The sequence below is a fragment of the Saccostrea echinata genome, unplaced genomic scaffold (genome assembly GCF_033153115.1).
Source record: "Saccostrea echinata isolate AGI-Se365-2 ecotype Australia unplaced genomic scaffold, CSIRO_AGI_Sech_v1 ptg000016l, whole genome shotgun sequence".
NCBI lineage: Eukaryota > Metazoa > Mollusca > Bivalvia > Ostreida > Ostreidae > Saccostrea > Saccostrea echinata.
The window spans coordinates 2,982,526-3,006,463 of record NW_026889765.1 but is presented as its reverse complement, the minus strand read 5'-3'; the positions used below and the strand labels follow the sequence as shown (position 1 = coordinate 3,006,463).

General features: G+C 31.8%; 2 protein-coding genes across 2 annotated transcripts in view; one reads left to right on the top strand and one right to left on the bottom strand.

Moving 5' to 3' along the window:
- The window catches only part of LOC133188817 (cleavage and polyadenylation specificity factor subunit 5-like), a 34,521-nt gene extending 21,748 nt beyond the window's left edge, over nt 1–12,773 (bottom strand). The window contains exons 1-5 of the mRNA XM_061324300.1: nt 12,648–12,773; nt 9,362–9,562; nt 8,480–8,543; nt 8,207–8,296; nt 6,958–7,033 (exon numbers count right to left, since the gene is read on the bottom strand). Of these exons, the coding sequence (XP_061180284.1) occupies nt 6,958–7,033; nt 8,207–8,296; nt 8,480–8,543; nt 9,362–9,562; nt 12,648–12,760 (544 nt within the window). The 5' untranslated portion in view covers nt 12,761–12,773. The remainder of the gene's footprint in view (nt 1–6,957; nt 7,034–8,206; nt 8,297–8,479; nt 8,544–9,361; nt 9,563–12,647) is intronic.
- Nucleotides 12,774–13,080: 307 nt separating this feature from the next.
- On the top strand, nt 13,081–22,606 carry LOC133188816 (N6-adenosine-methyltransferase catalytic subunit-like). The gene is made up of 16 exons (XM_061324299.1): nt 13,081–13,209; nt 13,447–13,747; nt 13,893–13,962; nt 14,458–14,507; nt 14,611–14,692; nt 14,968–15,057; nt 15,263–15,299; nt 15,586–15,705; nt 15,955–16,010; nt 16,158–16,283; nt 18,282–18,469; nt 18,722–18,760; nt 19,561–19,669; nt 20,572–20,637; nt 21,870–21,982; nt 22,456–22,606. The coding sequence occupies exons 1-16, from the start codon at nt 13,110–13,112 to the stop codon at nt 22,571–22,573; spliced, it is 1,665 nt and encodes a 554-aa protein (XP_061180283.1). The 5' UTR covers nt 13,081–13,109; the 3' UTR covers nt 22,574–22,606.
- Nucleotides 22,607–23,938: the final 1,332 nt, after the last annotated feature.

Genomic DNA, 23,938 nt, shown 5'->3' with positions numbered 1-23,938 from the left:
AATAATTTCAAAAAGTTGTATGATGCTTATACATGCATAAAATCAGGCAATAATAAATGTTCACTTCTACATTAGGAAACTCATGTATATGTATTTACCAGTGAATTTGTCAATTATGTTTATGAACCCTATCATGTAATGTACATATACTAATACCGTAATTTTTGGAAGATAGGTCCATACTTTTTTTCTCAAAACCTTTGGGGTCGTCCTATTTAAAGAATCGACCTTTCTAAGGCTCAAGTTTACGAAAAATGACCCCAAATCCATAAAATTTCAAATTCAATTTCAATTTCAAAACAAATCTGTACAATTTTCGTAACTTTTCAAATTATTTTACCGAGAAAAAATAATACACAATAAAGAAATAAATATATATTCCACTGATTTCTTGCAAATTAACATCAGTTCTCTGTAAGGACCAAAAATGCTTGGCCACGCACTATCATGGAATTTTATTTTATCACTATAATATTAGAGAGTGCCCTATATAAAGACTATTGGTGGGTAAATTTTGGAGAGTACCTCCTTGGTTTCCATAGCAACGACTTTGAAATATTTTGTTATGGCAAAACTGACCTGATTGTCATCACCATGTAAAATAATTCCGTGCTTCCTTAATGTAGGAAAGTTATCAACATAACATGGGTTTCATTTTATAGCTAAGTAATTAAAGTTTCTGTGCATCTAAATTTTATTCAATTTAACCCAAGGTTTTTAATATGATACAGATCAATTTACATGAATTTGTCATAAAAATGAATACAAAGGTGCCTATTTCTTGATATGCATATTAATTTTTGCAGGCAATTGAAACTTAGAAAAAAGATATTTTTAGTAGTAAGATCGAGCTTAGATCTAAAAGATGCAAAAAGATTTGAGGTGGGGAAATCAGTTAAAAGTCATATTCCAATCCCCTCAAATTATAATTTTTCCTAAAAATTAACCTAGAGTTATTTCCCTTTGCTGACTCTTTTGCACTGAAGACAAAAAATTAAACTGGTGTTATTTCCCTTTGTTGACTCTCCTGTATTGAAGTCTAAAGAAGCTTATAACAACATGTGGCAAAAACAGATGCCAGAAAAATAAACATGAAACAATAACAGAAAAATGATGTGTTTTTCAACTTTTTAAAATGGAATTCAGGTGTGAATGACAAAGTAAGTCATCAAAAGAAGGAGACACTGCTTTTTCAGCATTCAACTTGATAATGATGTATAGGTCTTTATTAATAATAGATTTTTAAAGTCAAATTCACTTTGCAAAATATTGAAACAAATTTTATGAAGTCTGACTTGTATTCCCATCATGTGGGATTCCATGCACTCTCTAAAACCCATGAGAAAAATGCAAGATGCAATTGGAGGAATACAACAAGCAGAAGATACGGCAGTCAGTGGGAATGGTTAGAACAACCCTAGGCACAGGTATAAATTTGATTTTTTTCAAATATTCATTTTGTATAAAAACTACATGTAAGAAGCTTTTTCAATTAAATTGACATAATTTTTAAATTAAATAATTTTTTTTTCTATAATAGACTTAATTGGTCTATATTCAAAGATCACCATGTTAGCAGGACATTCCAGATATAATTTTAGTAATATATTTGCATTATTATAATAGGAATTTTTGCTTGCTTCAGAAAGCAACTTACTTTGGCAAATCATAACTACAAAGTTTATCAAAAGGAGGAGAATGTTATAGAAGATGCAAGTTTGTATGTAATGAAAAATATACACAAGGCAATTTAATATTAAAAAAAAACATATATTTTTGGTAACGTTGTACACAGTGGCGGATCCAGGAATCTTGAAAAGGGGAAGGGACCAGTTTGGTGTCGGGGTGGGGGCTCAAGGCCACACCAAAAAATTGATTTATTAAATCTGATGTATATTTTAGACACGGGGGGGGGGGGGCTGGGCCCTCCTCTAAATCCGCCAGTGGTACAGTTTAAAATCTGATTTGGCCAATAAAGTAGTACCGGTAGGTGGTGGGTAAAAATTAGAGATGGTCGACTTAACGGGAACACATAAAAAAAAATTTTAGCCTAAAAAGAAGTCATATAATTCAGATTCACTGTAAAAGAACAAAACATATTTAACTGTATTCTCTATTGAGAAGTTGATGGCTCGTTTTAATACTCCCCCTGAGGGGGGAGTATTAAAACGAGCCATCAGCTTCTCAATAGAGAATAATTTAACTGCAGCTATAAATACACACTAATAAGATATAAATATAATATACCCATGTAAATGTATGTATTCATGATTGACAATAAGAATGAATTTCTTTAATTTGAAAAAAAATATTTTAAACATATTTTAGATGTACTGGTGCTTTGAAAAAAAGAAGAGGAAAAGATACCAGCACATAAAGAGAACCTTTATTCTTGTATTTTTATCATCTTTATTTCAACACAAAGGCTAAATACCAGAAGCAGGAGGCAGTTACAAAATTAACTAATGGAGAAAAAAACCTTGCAATTGACCTTGAGAACTGAACATCGGACAGTATCTTAACTGAACAATATTCTTTTGGAGAATATTCTGTTAGAGCATGGGGACAGCTTTTGGAGTAGGTGATGGTAAATTGTTTCAGTTACTTTTACCTTGCAATTGGCTACACTGAAAATACTGTATGTGTACATAAATTGGCGTATTCAAAATTTAGCGCAATCACTGGGTATGGAGTGGTTGGCGTAATCATGAATTAGCGCTACATACGTCTGCGCCATGTATTGTATTTATTAATGGTTTATTTACGATATTCAGTAATTAGCAAATTGTTGTCTGCATTCAAGGCGATAAAATATGAAGAACAGGTGCTTGAGGATGGGACCCCCTCCCCCGCGTTCCGTACCCCAAGGGTTCTCCCCGACTTTTTTTAATAAAATATATTTCTATGATACATTCACAAAGTATTACAATTGAAAAATCCAAAATATAATTTAAAACTAACTTTTTATAAAAATTCATACTTTCTGATACTAAAAGTTCTCTTTTAGTATCCAAGAGTATGAATTTTTATAAAAAATAAATAAAACAATGAACTTCATGTGTATTAACTATAAAAGAAGATGGATTTACTGAAACCAGATATTTGCACCTAGCGAACAAAACATAAACATATAGATAAATCTATGTCATCTACATTATTATTTTACTATATCTTTTGTATTCATATTTTTTTTAATTTCATTTTTATTCCTAAAAATCTGTATGTAAGCTTTCCAGCCGTGGTGTGTCTGTGTTTGTGTATGTGTATGTATGTTTGTTTGTGTCTAAAGTCAATTTAAAAAAAAAACTTTGTGAATGTGTCATAGAAAAATATCTTATATAAAAAAAGTCCGGGAGAACCCTTGGGGTATAGAACGCAGGGGAAGGGGGGGGGGGGGGGTCCAGTCCCCAAGCACCTGTGATAGGAAGCCTGTTTTTTAAAGTACACATGCAGGAATTCTGAGGCAATTTATCTGGAGGTGTAAATACTAACTAGTAGCTTAATATTATATACATTTTAATAAAATAGATATGCTTATATACTTGTATTTGTTATCACATGAAAAATGTAGTAGATATTAAACAATTGATTTTTAATTAAAGTACATGTATGTTTTTTATTCCAGGGGAAAAGATGAAGATGATTATTTCAAGTTTCACTTTTCAAACCCATTTAAAATTCTTCTTGACTGGTCAGACACAACGCCACATACTGGCCAACCTCTGATGTAAAGAGAAATCACGGAAACATCAAGCATAGCTGTTTCTATTGTCTACAAATTTGCTATATAGCAGTTATTTTCTACATTTTGTTTATCTCTAAATACACATTTTGGATAATGTTTAGATGTAGATTCTTGCTTGATTAATAATTTGAAAAAAAAAAAACTGTTTTTAAAAGTAACGATAAAATTATACACATGAATATGTGTATGTTTTCTGATTGTAAGAATATACATTAATGGTTTTATTTTTAATGGGGTGTTAATTTATGGTCATTCTAAATAACTCTAAATTTCAAATTGATATCTAAAGATTTGCATCTGGGAAGAAGCAAAATTTAAATGGAGGAAATTAACAATAGCTTATCAAATTTCAAACTTGCTAAATTAATATCTACCTACCTATGCATGAAAAAGTAATATTTACATTTGCAAATGCTTTCTCTTATATAACACTATTGAAAGCAATGCGTATCTATATCCGTATAAACACGGGTTCCTCGCGTCATAAATGTTCGACGTAATTTCTCAGTGACGTCATAAAGGGTTGACACGCAATCAATGGATTAGACACGTGCCGTTGAGTTTGAAAAATAAAACACTTCACACGTTAAAAATTATAATTAGGCAAATATAAAATATAAATAAGTGACAAATGTATATATAAGTAATAAGGTATCATTTTTAAACATCTATCGGGCTATAAATACGGGTTGGTACGAGATCAAATTTACCATAAAGCCCTTCGGGTTTTATGGAATTTGATCTCGTGACCAACCCGTATTTATATCCCGATAGATGTTTAAAAATGATACCTTATTTCTTAAATATTTACATTTGCAAATGTTTTCTTTTATATAACACTATTAAAAGCAACGCGTATCTATATCCGTATAAACACAGGTTCCTCGCGTCATAAACGTTCGACGTAATTTCTCAGTGACGTCATAAAGGGTCGATGCGCAAATCAACAGATCAAACTCGTGCCGTTGAGTTTGAAAAAATAAAACATTTCACGCGTTAAAGTTATAATCAGGCTAATATATAATATGAATAAGTAAAAAATGTAAATATAAATAATAAAGTGTCATCTTTAAACATCTATCGGGATATAAATACGGGTTGGTCACGAGATCAAATTCCATAAAGCCCGAATTTATTATTTATTTATTTATTTATTTATTTTTTTGGTTGAAAAGTATCATTAGAGTTTTTATCCATTATCTTTTTCCATTTTTTATCTAGTATTTGAAAATGTTGTTTACTGAAATAAGTACCAGTGAAAAGTTGAATAGCTAATTTTCTTCAGATTTTGAGTTACATGCCCTTTGTAAAGGATCATAGAGAAACAATAATAATTCATTTAATTTTGTTTATCTTATTTATTATCTTTAATAATATTTACTTATCATTCCGTTTGTCTTATCTATTCGTGAGAAAAATGTTTGGAAAAGAAATTTTATAAAACAACCAGTGTCTAGTAACATTTTGAAAAAAATATTATTTGGCAAAATGCCAATTTTCGAAGTTAAAAATACTGAAAACAAAAAAAATCCCCACTCTACTTTTCATAAAAATTAACTAATATTATTATGGTGTTTCTAAAATTTCAGGTGATTTTTTCTTGAATTGCCTGCATTTCTTGAAAGACTTCTTGAAATATAGGGTAATAACCACCATTTCAAAATGTTAGAATTTGGTCATCTTTGAGCCATTAATTGAAGAATTTGCAGTGACTTGTAAAATTTTTTTTTATTGTGTTATAAAGTGCTTCATTCGTTCTATTCATATAATGTATGAATTATCTCAAAATAATAAAGATGATTAAACCACGTGAAATCAAGTATATAGCATTTTTATGCTTGAATTGAGAGTAAATGGGGAAAAATCTATATTAGCCCGTTACCATGGCAACCAAGGTAGTAACCTTAATTTTGAATGTTTATTATGTCATAATGTATGGGCATTAATCACCTGAAAAAGTTTCATGCAAATCGCTCATGGTGTGTGCCACAGCCCTACAGTAAAATTTTGGTCCTTACAGAGAATTGATGTTAAGTTCCCTTAAATATCCATCGATGTATCAAAAAAAATTATTTAATCATCCCATAAATAGTGCTTCATCAAAGTATATTTTACAAAATGCTATCTGTCTCCATCTTGTGAAGTTGGAAGTCGCACTCGTTCACTAAAAATAAAACGGGGCATGATTAACAGCACGTGCCGTAAATTGGGGTATTAGTGCTACACATCATCGAACATACAAAGCCGTGGAATTCAAGATGACTGTTAAATTGCAAATGTACTCTTAATTAAATTTATTTTTACAACAATATCACAGGCCAAATTACATAATAAAAATACGATTAATTTCAATTGCTCACTATTACATGTAATAGTCATCTGCATTTTTAGCTAATCCCTAACACAAGAAATATAAAAATGACGGTCATCGAAGTTAATATTGTAAATAATGCCTATATAAAATATGTTAAGGATGTGTCCATGATGTTTAAAACTGGGAATAATTATTGTTTGGTCTGGGGTATTTCTCTAATTTATAGTTGTCATATACTACCGTATTATGGATACTGTTTAACGACAGAGTCAAACTACGATGGCATTGAACAGGCAAGTTGGAGAAAATATGTTTATAGCAGAATTCAAGGAAGTTGCAACTAAAGAAACTTTTTTTAATATATAAAACACTATTAAAATGTTTTACTAAAAAAATACCATTTATTTTCTCAATACGATAATATCACGGGGTAAGCCAAGAAGTTCATACATTCCGATATGTAGTATCTACGTAATAATCTCTAGAAAATCGATAAACAACGCCTCGTCCTATCTTCCGAATTCGTCCTATCTATGGATTTTTTAAAAATTAGAGCTAAAAATGAGCCTTTCATCCTATATACCCCATCAACGTATACCCCCCAAAATATGGTACATCATCTCAGACTCATTATTCTATGATGAACATGCAGCTTTAAAGAGAGTAAGTACCTTATCTACATGTATATAAAGAGAAATGTTTATTGTAATGCACATTTAAGTCATATAACACAACCCTCATCAACTTGGCTGAAACTTTTAACAGTCAAGATTTACAAAAAGTTATTATATACATGTAGATTATTTTTGTGACATAGTTTAACTTTATCCACCAATTGAGGTACATTGACTGTGTATGAGATAAAGGATTTACAGTCAATGAGCTTCATAAACATTACCTTTTTCTGGGAGTTGCACAAGAAAAAGTCTTTTGTGTTCCTTTGGTTTGGTTATGTGTGCTGGTATGTATGGATACTAAAACAAGATGAAAAGATACAGGCATTAAAAGGCATTACAATAAAATTATTTTAAACAAGAGATGTTTGTGAAACACTTCTGTCCTCCCCCCCCCCCCCCCCCCCCAATAATTGGAATTTTTCCAAGTCCAAGGGGCATAACTCTGTCAAAAATTGCTCGATCTACCCAAATCAGAACTTCACCCAGATAAATCTCATGATAAATCTGTATACCACATCTCATTTCATTATGTGCATCGTCTGCATAGAAAATGAACAGAAACTGCAAATAATTGGAATTTTTCTGAGTCAAAGGGGCATAACTCTGTCAAAAATTGCTAAATCTACCCAAATCATAACTTGACCTAGATATTCTTATGATAAATCTGTATACCAAATTTCATTTCATTATGTGCATCCTCTGCATAGAAAATGAACGGAAACTGCAAATAATTGGAATTTTTCTAAGTCTAAGGGGCATAAGTCTGTCAAAAATTGCTTGATCTACCCAAATCAGAATTTGACCTGGATATTTTTGTGATAAATCTGTATATTTCATTTCTCATTTCATTATGTGCAACCTTTGCAAAGAAAATGAATGGAAACTTTTGATGGAACAACAGACAGACAGCTGCAAAGCAATATGCCCTCCCTTCTTCGAAGGAGGGCATAAAAATGAGTTTCACAATAATTGGCCAAAAGGGTAAACTTTTGCAATAAATATCAAAAGTCGTAAAATTGCGGCTCCAGCAGATGTCCTCTTAGTATTTTTATACTTATGGAGATTCACACAATTAGACTCCAGACTCTATCTGAAGTCCGCATGGTATCTTTATACATGTGGGGGTTCAAACAGTCAGACTCCAGCTGAAATCCTCTTGGTATCATTATACCTGTGGGGGTTCACACAGAATCCAGCTGCAGTCCTCTTGGCATCTTTATACCTGTGTGGGTTTACAAAGTCAGACTCCAGACTCTAGCTGATGTCCTCTTGGTATCATTATACCTGTGGGGGATCACACAGTCAGACTCCAGACTCTAGCTGAAGTCCTCTTCGTATCTTTATACCTATGGGGGTTCACAAAGTCAGACTCCAGACTCTAGCTGAAGTCCTCTTGGTATCTTTATACCTGTGGGGGTTCATACATTCAGACTCCAGACTCTATCTGAAGTCCTCTTGGTATCTTTTTACCTGTGGGGGTTCAAAGTTTGGCCTCCACCAGTTCCCTATTGTATCCTCCACCACCCATTCCATTGTTCCTCCATCTTGTCTTCCTAGTGTCTGAAATCATTTAACACAGATTATTATACTAAGTCTGACAAAAGAAAAGGGACAGTCATTTACACAAGAAATGAAAATAAGCATTAATGAGAAAGATAACTCCATGTTCACATGAAAATACATGTACATGTTTTAATACCTACAATTGTTTTTGTCAATATATGCAAAATAAAATAGGGCTACCTCTGTAAGTAATCTCTTCAATCCTTCAACCTGATCTTCTCCTGAATTTAATTCTCCACCAGGTCTGAAAGTCATATATAAACAAATCTGTACACACATGTATATGTATACATGTTTATTTTAGAAATTTCTTGGTACACTTAGCAACAAACTAACTTTTCATAGTCATGCTTAAAGATGTATTTTTTTCAAATATTAATTGATTTTCCTTCCCTGATCTGTATTTGTGAAATAGTTGCTGTTAGGGCTGTCACGGTTCCAAAATTTTTTGGGTCGGATCTGTAAATTTTCGGTTCGGTTTCAGGTTTTTTGGTTCGGTTATTTACATCTATTTTGAACCTTAATTTCATGAATTTAACTTGAAAAATCTTTATTTGTTACATTAAATTTACATTCAAAACAAGTCTTAACCATGCGAACGTCTAGACATCGGTGTGTAGAACTACTTGGCCTACTATTAGCCACAACCTGACCATTCCTGCTCATTTTGATAATTATCTAATACTTCCATGACAAGTGTTTTGTCATGGAATGAAGTAGATTTCAGTTGTGATGTTTATTTATCACTGTTATCGTCATCATTCCTTTGATTTCGACGCCATATTTTGTATTGAACAGACTCTAATATATAAACCAGACCCGAAACCGAAATTCCGGAAAAATGGAACCGAAACCGAATCGAACTTGGACCGCGGTTATTGGTTATTTCAGGTAACTGTGACAGCCCTAGTTGCTGTTTAATTTGCCCAAGGTATAATTATAATCTTTCAGTCTTTCAGAATGAATTTTCCTTGGCTATTGTACTTTCAATACTACATGTCCTTTGCTTTTATGTGAAAAGAAAATGAAATAAGCCTTAAACTGAACATGTTAAATCTTTACAATTTGAAAAATGTTGTTCCCAGCTGTAGAAGTAGGACATGAGGTAAACCATGTTCATGGACAATCAGGACTCCCTCCACGGATCGTCTCATTCCAATCTTCTCAAATTCATCTCTCATTCGTTGGAATCTAGCTGGCACTGAGCTGTCCTTCTCATATAATGGCTCTTTGGTTCCAAATGTGTAGTTTGTCAATGGATATCTAAAAATAATGAAAACTTACTCAACTCTGTTTTCTTGATTCTTCTTATTTTAATTAAATGACACTTTAAAAAATAGTAATTTAAAAGACAAAGCTAACGCAGAGTTGTCGAAAACTGTAAGTCCTGTCCACAAGGCCAGTAAAAAATTGTCTGGACTGATAATTTACTCAGAAATGTCGGTCAAAATGACCGTTTAAAAAAAAATCAGGTATGCTGCAAATTTTTTAAAAGATCAGGATGCGCAGGTGAAGGTCACAAAAATAACAGAGATGGCATGGTGACAGTGTCTGATCAAATTTGTTAAAGAATAAACATAAATCATTTATACCTCTGATTAAAGTCTTGCTATCCATAAGAAAAGAAAATTGTGAGATGGAATGATGTTGAAAAAATAAAGGACATTTGTGGTGCAGTTATGTACAAAACAAGGTACATGTATCTGGTCTGACAAAATTTTGTCTGGTCCAACAGATCCTTTTACTTTGTCATACCAAACGTGCCAAATGTCTAAGACTGATGAAAATCTTTTTGACAATTCTGCTAGCTCCCTATAAAGATATATCAATAACCATAACATGGATGACAAAATGAGGTTGTAAAACTTTGTAGTGCCCAGTTCATATGCTATTTCTTTTTTTTCTTTTCTTTTTTTTCTGTCTAGTGTTAGATCCAGAAAGTTCAACTAAGATTTTCAAAATTGACTTAGGCTATTATTGCATGGCTTTAAATAGAGGTGTAATGTTCCAAGAATTCCACTGCTACAACAATTCCATGCAATAACAGCAAACAAAACAAAGGCAGTAACGATTTAGTTCATACAGACAGCTTAAAGATGAAAAGATAAGATAATAATAACTGAATCTTCTCTTTAAAAATTCAACAATGCCTTCAAAAGTTTGCATTATTTAGATTCTGTAATAGAAGTCCTACCAACATATGACTAAAGATGACACAACCTAGATTAAGTGCATCCCACCTTAAATCTTCCATTGTATCATGAGATTTGAAGATGTAGATGTATATGAAGGCATCTGATGGTATCCACAATAATCAGCATTCAAATGGTCACACCTATTCATATTTTGTATGTTTTGTTTCACACTTGACTAATAAAGTAACTTTTCCATTTGGCCAAAGTTTTTTTTTCTTTTGGTTTACGATTCCGCTGACCCTAATTTTCACCAATCGTGAAAATAAAAACAATATCTTTTTTTATCGACATATTTTTCCGGATTTTTCTCAGCTGAACTGGTGGGTTTTAAATTTTAGAATGCATCTTAGTCGCTTAAGCGCTTATAAATAATATGAGACCTTTACAAACATTTAGGTGACTGTAAATAAACACATGTGCAGACCAAAAATGGTGGTTCTGTCATGAAACAAGGTAATTCCTCACTGAAAGCAATGACACACACTTAAAGAACTTTTTCTGCATGGAAAAGTGAATAAAATCTTGGATGCATGATCCCTTTCTCCAATTGCAATGTCTCAATTGGCTAAGTTCATACCGTAATGTTGGAGAGTGTATGCCCAACCCTGATCGACCTAGCAGACACGGTTACACCTATAGATATCATAATAGTTAGGCCAATTTAGTGTTGAGAGATACATCTTAGTTGAAGTAAGGCTGACTGGTATTTCCCTGGATAAATTCAAATGTGTATAAAACATTTATTAATTTATTGAAGTAAATTCAATATACAAATCTTTGCAAATTTCATACTCAATTGAGATCAAAGCCCTTTGAATTACTAAGTAAATAATGAGCATTGCCTACTGTGCAGGTACATAACAATAATTTAAAGAAGGACTTAATTGAGAAATTATTAGGCTTTTGTGCCGCAGGTTGAACATTAAATTTGATAGCTGCATGATCAAATTATTATAACCTTTATTTCAACGTCAATTACTTTTGATACTGTTAAACAATTAAATTGTATTTTTCTTCAATCTAAATTTAAATTTTAAATTTGGATCCTTATTTTTAGTTTGTGGGGATACCGAGGTTTATAACCCATCACATATCACTGAAGAGCACAAAAAGAAGTTGAACATCATGAACCAAGCACTGATTGACAAACAAAAATCAGAACTATATGTAAATGAAAATGACATTCAGTCTAAAGTTAGAAATGAATCCAAATTAAATAAAAAGAGTTATGTGATTTAGACAATAAAACTTAAAAGTACCATTGACGTGTATTATTTTTATTAAAATAAACATTGCTGGTATTTTAAAATGAAACTGTTGAATCCTAGATTATTTTTATTTTTCGACCACCCAATGCATTTTTTTGAGACAGAAAATCGTAAACCAAAAAAAATAAAAACTTTGGCCTTACCAGAGAGGAAGTCAATCAGTTCATATCCGAGATAAAAATTAACTGTATTTTATCTCGTACTTTACCTTGTGTGCGTTGAGGCATGGCTATCAGTTTGATTACTTCACATTGTGCAGAATTATACCAATCAATTATCTAGTTGACCATAACTGACCTCCTTTATAAATTAATTCCAGAAGGGAGAAGTTACTGTGCAGTCACAAATCAATCGCTTTATATAACCAAAAAACTTTTAGAACTTTGAGTGCTTTAGTTGGAGAAGAGTTTGTAATGCCATATTTTGCTGTAAACTACACTGGATTTGCTCCTTTGAGTCTGTACACTGTTTTCAGAGAATTTCAGAGTTGAAAAATTTCACTGCACCTAAGTGCAACTTTTTTAACATGCTAAGAAAATTGTACATCTAATAAAAAAAGTGTGATTATGATAAAATAGCTAAATCAAGCTATACTCATTATACCGCATACATGTAGCTAAACCAAAACCTTGTGCCCTGTTCAGTGTTTGAGTACATTTGAGAAAATCGATCAAAAAAAAAAAAAAAAACATACACCTTAGTGATATTACTTCAAATTTAAATTTACTATGTTATTGGTGTTTCATTTGGGGTATTATTGGGGTGTCACTGGCGTGCCCAGGGGGCAAAAGGAAATGCCGAGCCAAGCACTCAGCTAATGCAGTGTACTGGATAAACAAATTGAGTGATAAATTCAAGTTGTGCAACATTTTTATATATACGTACAGATGGATTGGGCGATCTAAAGTTGGAGAAGGGTTCGTAATGCCATATTTTGCTGCATACGACACTGGATTTGCTCCTTTGGGCCAGCCAGTGGTTCTGCCGTGTGTAGTCATTGTCCCGCTATGATCTGCGTATAAATGGCGCTTGTAAAAAAGTGCATAAAATTAAAAACAGCATGTGGAAAAAGGGAAAAAAGCACATTCCGGATGGATTTTCTCTAGAATAGTGCCATTTTATGGATATATATATTATAATAAATGCATTTTATTTGATATTTCAATCTTTCTCTTTCTTATGTTAGATTTTTCCATGTTTAAAAATCCATTTTTGAAAATTCCGAATTAATTCCGGTTTGAATTTTATTTATTCAAGTTCGCGTGTAGTCATTGAAACGTTTTGATTTTGGCAAGGATTGAAAAAATTATAGTTAACTGGTGAAGACCAAAATATTAAACAATCAAAATGTCACTTAGTAGTATGCGAGCGCGTATGTTGCAGAGGAAGAAGGAAAGAGAGGGTTTAGAAGCAGAAATATCAAAATCATCACAATCTTCAGTCACAGGTCTCCTAACTTCACTTCTTCATTAACAATAAAAACACAATAGTTCTTGAATAATACTATGAGCAACACAGTAATCCTTATATATTCATTTGTATATGAAATTTAAATTAAATGTATTCAAATTAAAAAAAAACGCATTCTGTTGCAATCATCAGTTTATGACCTGGATCTATTGTGACAAAAAATGTTCACTAGTACAATATTTGTGTTTCACAACGGTAGCTTTTACTTATGCAGACGGAACAAAAAAGGATAGTAATCCAGACCTGGTTATTTCCCATACCAGTTCAGTCTCAGTACCCAAAGCAGCCCAAGTTTTGTCCAAACCAGATGTACCCCAGAAAGAAGCTCAAGAGCCCATAAAGTCAGATCCAGAGGTAGAGAAGAAAGTGCTGATGGTTTTGTGTGACATTAATTTAGATATACCATGTAATGCAGCAGTCATTGCAGACCATACTAAAAAAGCCCTAGGAAGAGGTGTTACTTTAGCTACTATTGAAGGTTTACTGCAGAACTTTGCTTCTCGGCAATTGATAAGGTGATAATTTTCTTAGTACATATTCATTACTATAAAATGAGTTTTTGTGAATATCCTTTCGATGAAATGAATTGAAATAAACATTTTCAATATCATAATGATATACCCATTTTTTCACCAATTTCAATCACATGTATTCTTGCAGTATTACCACAGAAGAAAGTCCTTCATCCGGGAATAGTAAATATATTGTTCAAGATTTAGATCTAACAAAGGTTTGTCTATAAAATTTTATTACTGATAATTAATTAATTAATTATATTTTTCTATTTATTGTATATACATGAATTGTTAACCTCCTGGACTTTCCCGAAGGAATGATACCTGTTCAGTAAAACTGAAATCTTAAGCTAGTGATGGCTCTCTTTCATTATGTTGTAATTTAATATAAATTTTATTTTGATGTTCTTCTCCTTTGTAATGTAAATTGCTTTTTAATACCTGAAATTGCAGCATATAACTTGTCATTTTAAGCAGTTTTATGAAAATGCTTACTTGCTATCAGACTTTCAGATTTGACAGATAGGTATTTATGCAGAATAACTGAAAGTAAAAATAGATTTCAATGTTCTGAATGAAAAAAATTCAAAATCTGAGATGAAGATAAGAAACATTAAATGTACTCTTCCATACATTTACAAGTATTTCTTACCGATTGTATAAAACAGAATACCAGATAATAATTAATGTACATGTATTTTATTTTACAGTTGTTAGCTGTGATAAAAAACCCACAATCGAAGAAGAGGAAAAGAGAGGAGTATGCTTTAATTATTCATTTCATTTACTATATATACTTATAGTTTTACATATGTATCATCTTCTTTTACATTTTTCTCTATCATTTTTATTGTGAATTGTAGAGATGATGATGATATAGGTAAAAAGCGACCACAGAAACAATCTAAACAGCAGAGTACAGATGCAGGTATTGATGACATTGAGGTAAACCCCTTAATTAATTTGATATGCATGTTAATAAATGTACTGGTACATTTATGTATTGAAAAATTGATTTCATTGATTTTCTTGAATTTGCAAGAAAAGTAATGAAATTATTCATCTACATATATTAATTAATTGATGAGAAATACATGTACATGTAAAAGACAAATACATATAATAGATGCTGATGCATGAAACACTGCATTGGTTTTAAGTTGATGCAAAGTTGTTTAAATTAATGTCAGTGATACATTTCCTCTTTTTATTTTTTAAAGAGTTTGCTTTCCATGCAATCAGCAAAAGAAAGAGTGAGCAAGCAAGTAAATGAGGAAATTCAACAGTTATTAGCACATCCCACAGCAAAGGTAAATATTCTTAGAGTAATTAACAAAAAAAAAACAAACAAAAAACAAAACAAAACAAAAAAGATAAAATCTTTTTAATTTCTGTCTTGAGAAAAGATACTGTAAATGCATTTGGATGTTTGCTGAATTATACATAATCTGTAAACATTTCATTTCTCTGAGGAGAAATGTAGCATTTTGAAACAATCTTTATTCTCTTTAACAGGAGCAAATCTTAGTGAAACGATTTAAGTCTCAGGGAGGTAAGTATAATTTGATGCTTTTTAAAACTAAATTCAGTGCATTCAGAATGCAGTGAAATTGTAAGTCATGCATTACATAGCACAGTCATGATTTACCACTGTCAATGTCTAGAAACATAATTCATATACAAATTTATATGGCATTGCATGTTTAGCTGCATTTCTATGCTGCTCCAAAATACGTGTTTTTCCTGATATACATGTAAGTTCAGTATTTGTGGACAATGATGGCAATCAGAACATTTCAAAGCTTATTACCACCATTCCCACATTAATTATTTTTCAGGTGTACAAGTGCAAGAATTCTGTCAGTATGGAACTAAGGAGGAGTGTCAAAGGTTAAAAGAATCCAAAGAGAAATGTGATAGACTACACTTCAGAAAAATCATACACAAACATACAGATGGTAATATAATTGACTAATTTATCTCCCTTCCATGAACACAATTAAGTGTGACATTATTTCTCTTCTCTCAAACAAATATTATCCCCCTTCCCTCTGATCTTGACAAAGACACTGGTGCTTTTGTTCTCATTTGATTAATTTATAGTTGTAATTTGAAGTCAATTTGATCAATTTTGAGGTTTAACAATTGTCAGTTTCATCATAAAAGAAGAAAACAATGATTGCTTATCTGAATTCCTGTACTTGTAGAATCTCTTGGTGACTGTTCATTTCTCAATACCTGTTTTCACATGGACACATGCAAGGTTTGTTTTTGTGGATAAATCTGTGGAATATACATGTAATTTGTGTTTCTGTAGAGTTTAGTTTAATTTAAACTCATCCATGTTGCAGATTCCTTAATACATGTATATGCACCGGATGTGAATTTCTTTATAAATGGTTTTTTTCAGTATGTCCATTATGAGATTGATTATCCTGCCAGAAATGAAATGGAAGGAATGAAAAAGGAGTTGATGATGGCCAAGTCTGTACTGGACCAAAGTAATGATGGGGATGTTCACATGTTTCCTCCCCAGGTACTAGATGGTTACAAAGAGAAAAACCTTGTTTCATTGGTACAGCGTACAAACTATAAAGTGGGCAGTTTATCTAATTCTTGGCTGCAATCTGGAATTGTCATGAATACACTTTCAAGTTACAATCAAACTTGGAAATTAGCAGACCAGAAAAAAATTCTCGTCAGTTTACTTTTGTTTTCTACGTAGAATGGTTTCTTTTGACTGAGAACTGGTTTAATTTGTTTCTGTCACCAAAAGCGTTTGAAACTTTTACTTGTGTTATGTTTTCATTTTTGCATAAAAAATTGTTGGGCTAGTTAGTTTGGGGTGTGGACAAGTGATGTTTTACTGATCAGTAGCCCCGGGCTAGTGAGTTTTCCAGGAAAATTTCAACCCCTGGTTTTCTCAAAATCTATGAGAAAAATTTCAAGATATCAGAGAATTTGAGATATTGAGGTTAAAATATTGAAATAAAAAGTGGTTGGCTATTCCAACTCATTTTGACATATCCATGTTATTCAAAATGTTAATGTTTGAGAATCTGGAGTTCAACTTTACATAATTTGCTAAAATACAGCTACATGTACTTGAAGTTTTAACTGTAATGTCACTGTTGAATATTCAGGTATGAAAAGAAATCTCATGAAAAAAGTTGGTGTGTAATAGTAAATATACAGAAAGGAAAAAGAAACTCATACCTAAATATAAAAGTTTAGGATTTATTACTATCCGACACAATGATAGCCAAATACAGTTTTACATATTATTTCATTCATAACTGTCATTAATGAAGGTATAATATCGGATCAAACGACATTTTAGCACCATGGTTGAACAGGCCAGAGTCATGGTTACGTGATTTTCTATCGCATATCCTTTTCTAGACATTATTTAAAGCCCAATTAAATTCAAAATAATTTAAACATGAATATACACAGTTATAATAATTAATCAATCAAAAATATGCATTTCTTTTTCCTTTCCGTATACATTAAAATACAGTACAATAGTAACGTATTGTAAGAAGCTATCAGTTCCCACTTACTCAGTTTTATTTCATTTTGTCAACATTTTTGAATAATATTTTTTTCAGATTTAAAGTTCCTTGTATCGTGTATGTTTAAATTTACCACAAAGGACTATATTCTGTAATGACCAATGTCTACCCCAAAAATAAAACTTTGGAGAAGTTTATATTTATGTTTGAACCAGCAGGATATCTGCAGACTAAAGCATAAATTATTTTCATTAGCCATGCCGTGATATGTTAAAAATTACATCAAGAATTTTATGTAAATTCTACATTTCAATGATTTTGAGAGAAAAAAGTGTATTTATGTGAATATTTTGATAAATTAAAGGTCATATGGTGAGGTCTGCTCCAACTCAATCTTTTGATATAATGTGTAACTGTATAACTGTAAAATCAATGAAATATGCAAATATTGTACTGGAGCAGTCTTCTGTACTCATAATTGGACAAATATTGTACTGGAGCAGTCTTCTATACTCAAAATTGGACAAATATTGTATTGGAGCAGTCTTCTATACTCAAAATTGGACAAATATTGTCCATGTTGTCCTCTTTCGAAAAAATAACGGAATATCCATAGTTTGTGACGTCCCATAAACAGGGATTGAAAATATCTTCCAAACTATAATATTTTATGTGAATTCAGATTTTACAATATTTTCAGTTATGGACATTTCTAGAGATTTTCAAACTTTGGCATTTATTGGGGCAAAAATATCATTATACCACATGTAGCTCTTTATTTGATTATAAATGTACTCACATATACAAGTATTACTAAATCAACACTACAGGACATTTTGTATGTAGCTTTTAAGGTTTGGGGTCTAATGTACATATAGATAAACATGTATATACATGTACATGTATTTTAGATACATGTATGTATATTATTTTAAAACTCTGATCACACAGTATTCAGATTAGACATGTTACATTTTCAGGATATATACATCATATTTTGTCCTAATTTATTTCAACAGTGGATCCAGTGTGACCTAAGACACTTTGACATGTCAACATTAGGAAAATGTGCAGTAGTCATGGCTGATCCACCATGGGATATCCACATGGAACTTCCATATGGCACAATGCAGGATGATGAAATGAGAAAGCTAGATGTTCCAGTACTTCAGGATGATGGATTTATTTTCCTCTGGGTCACTGGAAGGTTTGTTAGTAAATTTAAAGTAGTTCTTACATGTACATGTAAATATGCCAGCATTTCATTATTTTCTTATTTTTTTTCTGTGAATGGTTTTAAAGATAATAAAATTTGCATGTCTGTATAATTATACACTGTTTTTTTATGCATTGCCTCATCATAATAGCATTTTGGGGGCTATGATTGCAGATATATGCACATGTACAATGTATATATGGAGCCTACATGTATAATTAATTAATTATTTTTTTCTTTCAGGGCTATGGAGTTAGGCAGGGAATGCTTAGATCTCTGGGGGTAGGTCCTATCATCTACAACAAAAGCTTGAATTTTCAGTGAACATATAGGGGAGTATAAATACTCTATATAAACATAAAAAATAGAGGATACCGATATTCAATGTTTTGTAGATGAATAAGGAATTTATTTCAAGAGTGGGACAGGATTTTTTTTATATTTTCATGAGTGCAAAGCACGAGTGAAAATATAAAAAAATTCCTGTCTAACAAGTGATATAAATTCCATATTCAATTACAAAACATTGAATTTTCTGTTTATTACATTTTCTTAGATTTTTCCTTTGCTTCTGTCTTTTCTTAACACAGTGTCATAAGCTGTGACATCATAGTTGAGCAATTGAGACTTCATAGCTATAAGCAATTGTGAGAATGAAAAACTTTGTAAACATGGATTTTTAACGATACATTTGAAAAAACTTTGGCAGTATAACTATTAGTCTCTGTCAGGATGGCTCATTAACTCTATCTTATAACAGGCCAGGAATGTTTTTTTAAAACACTCTGCATGAAGGGAAGGAAAATCGTAAGTTTTGCCACACTTCTGATATTCTCACACTGTGAGAATACCATTTTGATACCCTTTCACACTGTGTCAGAATATCACTTTTATTCAATAAATAAATTACAGTACTTCACTGTTGAAAATGTAATAAATAGTCATACTCTATCTACATTAGTTACTACAGCTTTATGTTTGTATTGAATTTATGATGTACGATAAAAGTGTATTAATCAGCTGAGTTATATAATATATGTTTGAATATAAGCTTATTGATGATATGTGTTAAATTCATGTAGATATAAGCGTATTGATGAGCTGATTTGGGTAAAGACCAATCAACTACAGAGAATTATCAGAACTGGCCGAACAGGACACTGGCTGAATCATGGCAAAGAACATTGTCTGGTATGTCTTTCATTCATTAAAAAATTGGAAGTGATATTTTAGCTTTGAAACTAAGCTCTTCTTATCAAACCTTATTTTTAACATTTATGACTTGCCATAGCTACTGGATCATTTCAAACCAAACTTGATTCAATCCTTCTTCAAAGAGAAAATTAAGATTTGAAATAAGATTCAAGTTTCTTATAATCATGTCTGTCCCTTTATTCTTGTTTAATCAAATTATTTGTCAGTAGCTTGCCTCGTTTAAGAAATTGTTCTTACATAGAGCATGCTCTTGCATATCAAATCAGCTGGGAGACATAAACTCCAGATGCAGTTGATAATGTCCTACATAAATAACGGAAGCTGACAATAGAAAAGTTGAAGTCATCACATTTATGATAAAGTTTAGTTGTTAAGTTACCATTAACATCTTTTTCTAGTAAAACATCCAAATATAAAACAGATTTGTCAGACTCTGTGGTATCTTTTTAATGAGTTCAAAGTGATATAATAGTATCAAATCAACATAGGAATGAAAATGAATGTTGTTAATTGATAAAACATCGTCGATATACTGTGAAATCACTAATTTTCATGAGGGTTTAATTTTTGTTGATTTCGTGGTTTGAAGAGACCTAAAAATTCATATCCCCCACGAAATGTAAAAAATTCATACTACAGTACAGTGGTTCTCCTTTAACGGTGAATTCAAATCCTCTCGAAGCAGTAATTTTTCATTAATCCATGAAAATTTGATCCATCTAAAATAAGTGATTCTACAGTAACTACATGTATACGTTGAATTGAAAGCCACAGCAATAGACTTCTTATAATAAACTTTAACTTTCCTGGTTCCAGTGTCTCAAGTACCAAATAATGTGTTCAACTGTACTATACTATAGACATACTTTTCTATTTAGGTTGGTGTGAAAGGTAATCCCAAGGGAGCTAATCGTGGTCTTGACTGCGATGTTTTAGTAGCAGAGGTATATTGATTTATTAAAGGAATCAATTCAATAGTTACCTAACTTATACTGTATAACCTGCAGCTTAAACTCTTTCAACCCAGGTTTTACAAGTACATGTATATACAATATAAACTAATTTTTCTATTCAATCAAACAGCCTTGTAATTATTCCTCCCCAAACAAAGTTTGGGATGGTATATATATATAGGAATCACCTTGTCAGTCTGTCTAGCTGTCCATGCAATGATGTTTAGGCTATAACTTTGTAATGGAGAATTGTTGGAAACTCATACTTGGTACAGAGATTGCTCAAGACCCAAGGGAATGTCTTGACCTTGACCCAAGGTCATTCTAGAAATTTCAAGGTTACTGACCTAAAAGGTATAAAATTCTTGTCCAGGTTATATCTCTGTAATAGAGAATCATTGGAAGCTACAGAGATTACTCATGACTTAGAGGGATTGTCATGCCCTTGATCCAGGTCATTCTGGCAAGTTCAAGGTCAAAGGCAGAAAAGTTGTAAAATTCTTGTCCGGTGCTATAACTTAGCAATGGAGAATCATTGGAAGCTCATACTTCTTATAGAGATTGATTATGACCAGAGGGTATGTTGTGACCTTAAACATAGGTCATTTCGATAAGTTCAAGGTCACTTACAGAAAAAGAATAGAATTCTTGTCTGGGTTATAACATTGTAATGGAGATAAATTTGAAGCTCATAATTGGTACAAAAAATTTTATGACTTGTGGGTGTGTGTTGACCTTGACCCAATGTCATTCAGGTAAATTCAAGGTCACTTACATAAAAAGTATAGAATTATTGTCTGGGTTATAACTTTGTAATGGAGAATCATTGGAAGCTCACTTGATACTTGTGGCTTTGTCCTAACCTTGACTCAAGATCACTCTGGTAAGGTCAATGTCTTTGGTATAAAAATTGTTGAATTCATGACAGGTCTAGAATTTTCTAATGGAGGAACACTGGATGTGATCCATATTTCACTGAAAGATTACTTATATCCAGAAGATGGATCATTTTCTTAGCCATGATACTTTTGGCAAGTTCAAGGTCACATTTACAAAATTTGAATTGCACTTTAAAAAAAATGCAGCAAAGAATATCATGTATTGTGAGCTGACTCACAGTACCTCTAGTTCTTTTTATTTTATAAATGATAGATAACAGTAGGAACCAGTCAATTGGAAGATTGTCAAACGTGCATGTTATTTAAACTGTATATTATGAACAGGTGAGGGCCACTAGTCATAAACCAGATGAAGTCTATGGAATTATAGAGAGATTGTCTCCAGGCACAAGGAAAGTGGAGTTATTTGGTCGTCCTCATAATGTCCAGCCAAATTGGTGAGTTATCATCATTATTAACAATTTTCTGTTCAAGGCTACCCTTATTATTTCATTAGGCTGGCTGAAGTTAATTTTATGTCTAACATCACCTATAGACTTCAAAACCTACGAGGGAGGGAGGAAAAAAATTAAACAAACAAAATTTTAAAACAGTTGAGTATTTACTGATCTACATGAATTAAAATACTGTCAGTATTTATAATCATGTTCAGGCTTTTTGTTAATTTATTATTTCTTTGTAAGCTGTCACTTTAAATGATAGATTGAATAAACTCAGTTCAAATATACAAATATACGGATGACGTTAAATGTAGAATTTATTTTGGATAACCTTATCGAGATCGACAAAGTGAATGACAGTGAAAAAAATGGTTGCATGTAAATAAATTTGAATAATACACAAACCCCAATCCTTGAACATATGTACACTGTATATAATCTATTCTCACTATTTATTATGGGTATTTCAGGATTACCCTAGGCAACCAGTTAGAGGGCGTAAGATTAAAGGATCCAGACATTGTAAGCAGGTTCAAAGAGAAATATCCTGATGGAAACTGTATGGAGCCTGCTAAGCCTAAAACATGATCTGGTGTTCAAGACTATCTTTATAATGTTCAAGAGACAGCTTATAGGTCAATGGATTGCTTCGATGTGATAAACCAATATCCATCGGTTGGGAGAAACATCATGGCAGCACAGGACTATTAATCCCTGTTGGTTTTGTTAATTGTATTATCAGTCAAAGACTGGTTATTATTATTGTACTAATTGTTAAGAATGAAGAGCAATAAATGTAAGTAAAATGCTTTGATCATTTGTTAAAAATACATTTAGGTCTCTTTTTTTTTACTTATCCCAGGGTCCAAAATGGGATGCTTTCTTATGTAGTCTAGTTATTGGATCTCCAAAATGGTCACAAATTGCTGTTGTTTTTTGTTGCAAGCTAATCCATGTTTTAAACTAGAAATATGTCCATAGGATATGAATGCTCTACCCAGGGTTCATTAATAATGCAACATGAAAATTTGTATTAGCGTATGAAGTTTGATGAAAATGAGAAGTTTCTTTAAAACACAATTATACACAATAAATAATAAAGTCAAATGTCACTGGGAAGGTCAAGGTAAAAAAGAATGGACATAGTTGGCAAATTCTCACCAAATTATGTACCAGTGCATAAGCTTACATAAAAATATCTTGAATAGTTTCTTTGAAACAGAGGTATGCACAAATCTTAGAAAGTGAGGTCAAGATCGAAGGAAAGGTCAAAGGTAAAAATGTTAATGCAAATGAAAAACTCACATCATTATGTATAAGCATATAAAGTTTGATAATATTTTTGAATAGTTTCTTTGAAATTAAGTTTAACACCAATTTGAAGTCATGGTCAAATGAGAGTTCAAGGTAAAAGATGTTGACACCAGTGAGTAGCTCTCATCAATATGTATAATAAGCATGTAAAGATTGATAAAAATATCTTGAATAGTTTCTTTGATAGGTAAAAAAGGTTGATACAGTTGAATAGCTCTTACCAATATGAATAAGCATATTAGATTTGATTAGTGTCTTTGAAACTGAGATAAACTATTTTAAGAAAAGGGAGGTCTAGGTCAAAGGAAAGGTCAAGGTCAAAAAATGTTGATGCAGTTAAACAGCTCTAATTAATATGCATCAGCATATAAAGTTTGACTAAAAAATCTTGAATATCTATGAAACTTAGCTAAACACAAATTGAAGAAAGGTGAATTCAAGGTCAAAAGAAAGGTCAGAGTCAAAAAATGTTGATGCAGTTGAATAGAGTTCTAATCAATATGTATCAGCATATAAGGTTTGATAACAATATCTTTAAAAGTTTTTTTTTGAAACTGAACTAAACACTAATGTAAGAAAAGTGAGGTCAAGGTCAAAGGAAAGTTCAAGGTCAAAACAATGTTGATGCAGTAGCTCTCA